Genomic DNA, 5,570 nt, shown 5'->3' on the forward strand with positions numbered 1-5,570 from the left:
ACTGCTCACTTAACATCCTAGGTGTTCTTGTGTTGAGATCTGCTCCTATTATCTTGGAGCAATGAACCTTCTCAGGGAGCATAATGAACATGCCATGCCTAGAGCTGTCCTGTGGGAGAGCTGAAAGGACAAGCCCTCAGCATCACACATCAGTCCACTAGAGAAATCATGCACAAAACTATTTTTCTGCAAGATTCTCCGACTTAACAATTTTAAAAACAGCTACAATATAATTGAGATCACATGGGCACTGCACCTAGTAGAGCTATACACAAACATTCCCTGTTCACACACATTCAGCTTCAGAGCGACAACACCCTGGACAGTCAAAGGCACAATCACATTTTTAAAAATTAAGAATGAGAAGTAAGCACAACAGGCATATGCACAATGGCAGAGAATCCTGTTCTTGGTAGGATACTTGAAGGAACCATAGCTATCTCAACAATCTAACATTTTACATTAGTAGTTTCCCATACAACAGTTAAAAAAAACAAAAACCCTACCAAAAAACAATCCAAACATTTTTTCCTTAATTAACCATAGTACTCTAAGTTTGGTCGGTGATATCATGAGACTTTCTAGCTAATGTTCTTGAGAAGTTTTTCTAGTTGCAAGATGCCTCACTATGGAGTCATTAATTAGTAAGCTCAAAGCAAACCCTGAAATGGATATAGAAATTTGTGAAACAATCACATAGTTCCCAAAATTTGAAAAACAGATTTAAGGCAGATGGTAACACCAAAAAGAGCCAATCAAGTATTAAAAGGCACTCTGGAAGTGGTTCATAGCAAAACCTAATTTTCTATTGGTTTTCATCATATGGGTGAAACTATTCAGTTAGTAGGCAACAGATAGGGTGCAGCATGATTAGGCCTCACCAAGGCAATTCCCCTCTGATGTGGCCACAGAAGGAAAATGACTTCTGGTGCCATGTGGCTTGTACTCATCCACAGCAAGACAGACTAGTCCCTCAAACCACTTGTGTACCTGGGAAAAGATAGTAACAGTACTTCCATAAAAGGTAAAGACTAACAGGAACCTATAAGCTCACTCTGGAAAAATGGGAAAATGTAATGGAAAAGGAGCACCATATGCTGATTTTTACTGGAGGAATTTATTGGTCATGTACACACCATAGGAAAATTACACTACCCCAAAGGTAATGCAGAAAAATTAAATTCATAAGTATACATACATTCGAAGTAGGCAAAAATATGGTACATGTTTTAAAAACAGAAAATACAAAAATAATTTCACTATGAAATATGCTTTGATTTGCATGTGACTTGGTACTTCATATTAACCAGGTCCAACTGCTCTAATAAATCTCTATTATACATATTTTAGAATACCTATTTTTAAAAAATATCTTTTTAAGACAAAACATAAAATCTACATTTGTGTGTCCATATATGTTATCCTCCTTAGTATCTTCATAGATCCAAGATGCTAAAAGATTAATAACATAATTTTTTAAAAAAATTTCAAGTCACAGATTAACAAATATACTTCAAGTTTTCTGGATTACACTACTAAAAGCAACTTGTATTAATGTACACTGGATTTTCAGATATAAATACCAGTCAATGGTATTTACACGAATTTACAGAATGCCTTAACTTTTCTTAGTTCAAACCCTGTAATTTGACCCTAAAATTCATAAGCATAACCCTTTCTGTGCTTTAAGCTGACACACTGACTTTGTAGTCTACACTTTGTAAGAGAGCAGGTAACTCTAGCACAGAAGAAACTATATAATGTGGCATGGGGGATGACTTCAATGGCTCCATTCCATTTTTATCTTTCCAGACTGTTGCCTTCAGCCCTGCATTGAGGCCTTCTTGAATATCAGTTTCTAGTGTGTCACCAACCATCACACAGTCCCCAAGCTCTACTCCGAGGAGATCACAGGAGTAATAAAATATGGAAGGTGCTGGTTTCTCCACTTTCTGCTCTCCATCTACAACATTAGCATCAAAATAGGACAGACAGGCACAAGCCTCGATCTCCTTCTGGGTCTGTCTTTCTCCATTTGTTAATAAAAGTAGGCAGACATCCTTTTGAAGTTCAGTAAACATGGCTTTGACATCTGCTAGTGTCATATGCTGTAAATATGTAGATTTCCACAGAAAATAACATCCTTCAGTCAGTTTCCTATTGGCTGCACCACCTTTGGTTTCCTGGATTGCTTCCACCCAGTGTAAAGTCCTGAGGTCAGTAATGCATGTATTAGAAGGATGAAAACATTCCTTGCTGAGTTTAATTTGAACTTTGTCACAGATGACTTCAGCCTCTTCTTTGAAATGGTATTTTGATTGTAAGAGCTTTATCACCTCCAACATGCCCTTCCGACTCCCCCTGGGCATGTTGATGAGTATGCTGTCCAGGTCAAAGAAGACAGCCCACACCTGGCTCAGCCCCATGCCACTGTTGCCTGCATGGCGCACTTTGTATCTTTTGAGTTATTACTTTAATGGCTGCTGTAGATATTTCTATATTCATGTTAAATTTATCCTAGTCTCTGTCAGGTCACCGCTAACTTCATTTTGGTAAAAATATAGCAACTTTGCATCTGTGTAGCTTCATTTCTTTTCCCCTTTTAATCTGTGCTATCGTTGTGTAGATTATAATATGCATATATTTGATTGTGTATTTATATATCCCAACAAGTTGGTGTTACAATTATTGCTTTGAATTATCTTCTTTTCAATTAAGAGAAAACATATAACCAGTCTTTTATATTTAATACCTTTGGTACTCTTCATTCCGCCCTGTGTATCTAACTTATCATCGGGTGTGTTTCTTTTCAGCCTTAAGAACTTCAGTGTTTCTTACAGGTTAGGTCTATTAGCAACAAATTCTTTCAATTTTTTTTATACCTGAGAATATTTTCATTTTAACTTCATTTCTGAATGAATGTTCCACTTGATATACAATTCTGGGTTTAGTTTCTTTTGTTCCAGCACTTTGTGTCATTCCGTTATCTTCTATCCTCCACCATTTCTGATAAGAAGCCCATTGTTAAACATATTATTGTTCCCTTCTATGTGATGAGTCATTTTCTCTGGCTCCTTTGAGGAGTTGTCTTTTATCATTTTGACTATGTTGTTTCTAGTTATGGTGCTCTTTTTACTTACCCTACTAGTGATTTTGTGAGCTATTTGCATCTAAATGTTAATGTTTTTAATCAACTTTCAGAAGTTTGGAGCTATTGTTCAAAAATTTTGTCTCCTCTTCCTTGTCTCTCCTCTCCTTTGCCAACTCCCTTTATACATGTTGGAATGCCTGTCATTGTATCACAGGTCTTTAGGGTTCTTCTGCTCGTTTTTTCAATCTTTTAAAATTCTTTGTATACTTTCTATTGATATATCTTCAAATAAATGATCTCTGCTACCTCAAATTTGCTGTTAAATCCATCTAATAATTTTTATTTTTAATTCAGTCACACTTTTTAACTCTAGAATTCAAATTTGGTTATTTTTTATAGTCTATATTTCTCTATAGATTATATATATATATATTTTTTCTGTTGACTCATTTTTAACATTTTTACCTTTAATTCTTTGAGCTTGTCTATTAATTCCTGGCTGAAGTCTTTGCTAATCTAACATCTAGGCCCATACAGACTCAGTTTCCATTAGCTGCTGGTTTTTTCCTTAGTACATTTCACACTTTTCTATTTCTTTGCATGTCTAATAATTTTTGGCTGAAAACTGGACATTTTAGGTAATTATAGCAACTCTAGACTGTGTTTTACATCTAAGGAGTGTTATTTTATCATCTTGCCCATACTCAAACTGTGGAATCTATTGGCCTGTGATGTAGAGCTATTGGCTGTCTCTGCTCATTTTTTCAAATTCTTTATTTCAATTTTTATCCTGGCTCCCCAGGGATAGCCTCTGTCTCTGAACAGCTTAACAGTCAGCTAATGATTTGGACATAAGTTAACATCACACACTTTGAGTCTATAAGACTTCTACCCGCTGCTAACTGTTCTCTGTGTGAGATGGGAGATATATTCAACATTGCAGCCAGTTCTCAAGTCCCCCTTGGCTTTCACTTTTTGCCATGCTCTCTCAAGTCCACCCTGTGCATGCATCATTTCTGAGTTAGACTGAGATGCTTGGTGTACAGCATGTTTTGATATACTTAGTGGAATGATTACTACAGTCAAGCTAATTAGCATATCCATCTCCTCACAGTTTTCCGTGTGTGTGTGTGTGTGTGTGTGTGTGTGTGTGTTGTATGTGGTGCAAGCACTTGAAATCTACTCTTAGCAAATTTCCAGTATACACTAGAGTATTAACTATAGTCATCATGTTGTACATTAGGACTCTAGAACTTACTCATTCTATATAACTACAACTTTCTACCCTCTGAGCAACCATCTCCCCATTTTCTCCACCCACCCCCACCCCCCCACGCCTGGTAACCACTGCTCTGTTCTCTGCTTCTATGAATGTGATTTTAGACTTCATATATAACTGAGATCATTTTCCAAAAAAGACATACAAAGGGCCAGCAGGTAAATGAAAAGATGCTCACCATCACTAATCATCAAGGAAATGCAAATCAAAACCACAATGGCTTATCACCTCAAATCTGTTAGAAAGGCTAATATCAAAAGGGTAAAAGATAACAAGTGCTAGTGAAGATGTGAAGAAATGGAAACTCTTTTACACTGTTGGTGGCAATATAAAGTGGTACAGCCTTAATAGAAAACAGTATGGAAGTTCCTCAAAAAATTAAAAATAGAACTACCATACAATTCAGTAATCCCTCTTTTGCATATATATCCAAAGGAAATGAAGTCAGTACCTAGAAGAGATATCTGCACTCCTATGTTCATTACAGCATAATTCACAAGAGCCAAGATAAGGAAAAATTCTTGAAGGCAATTAAAAGTGCTACTCTGGTGAACATATGAATGATAAGAAAGTGAAAGAGCCTTACTGACATGGAAAAAGTTTTAGTGTTCTGGACGGAAGATCAAACCAGCCACAGCATCCTCTTAAGACAAAGCCTAAACCAGAGCAAGGCTCTAACACTCTTCAATTCTATGAAGGCTGAGAGAGGTAAGGAAGCTGCAGAAGTCTGAAGCCAGCAGAGGTTGATTCATGAAGTTTAAGGAAAGAAACTGCCTCCATAACATAAAAGTGCAAGGTGAAGCAAGTACTGATGTAGAAGCTGCAGCAAGTTATCCAGAAGATCTAGCTAATTCATGAAGGTGGCTACATTAAGCCAACAGATTTTCAGTGTAGACAAAAGAGACTTATGTTGAGAAAAATGCCATCTAAGACTCATACCTAGAGAGGAGAAGTCAATGTCTAGCTTTAGTTTCAGAGGACAGGCTGACTCTCTTTAGGGGGCAAGACAGCTGGTGACTTTAAGTTGAAGCCAATGCTCATTTACCATTCCAAAAATCCTAGGGCCCTTAAGAATTATGCTAAATTTACTCTGCTTGTACTCATATATAAATGGAACAACAAAGCCTGGATGACAGCACATCTCTTTACAACATGGTTTTCTGAGTATTTTAAGCCCACTGTTGAGAACTACTGCTCAGA

General features: G+C 36.8%; 1 protein-coding gene across 1 annotated transcript; it reads right to left on the reverse strand.

The window, feature by feature from the left end:
- Positions 1-1,371: 1,371 nt before the first annotated feature.
- On the reverse strand, positions 1,372-2,938 carry LOC116754385 (N-acylneuraminate-9-phosphatase-like). The gene has a single exon (XM_032632965.1). The coding sequence runs from the start codon at positions 2,424-2,426 to the stop codon at positions 1,686-1,688; it is 741 nt and encodes a 246-aa protein (XP_032488856.1). The 5' UTR covers positions 2,427-2,938; the 3' UTR covers positions 1,372-1,685.
- Between the last annotated feature and the right edge of the window lie 2,632 nt (positions 2,939-5,570).

Source organism: Phocoena sinus, chromosome 5 (genome assembly GCF_008692025.1).
Source record: "Phocoena sinus isolate mPhoSin1 chromosome 5, mPhoSin1.pri, whole genome shotgun sequence".
Classification (NCBI taxonomy): Eukaryota; Metazoa; Chordata; class Mammalia; order Artiodactyla; family Phocoenidae; genus Phocoena; species Phocoena sinus.

Coding starts and splice junctions, on each gene's coding strand:
- LOC116754385 (XM_032632965.1), bottom strand. CDS start 2,426: ATGGGGCTGAGCCAGGTGTGGGCTGTCTTCTTTGACCTGGACAGCATA.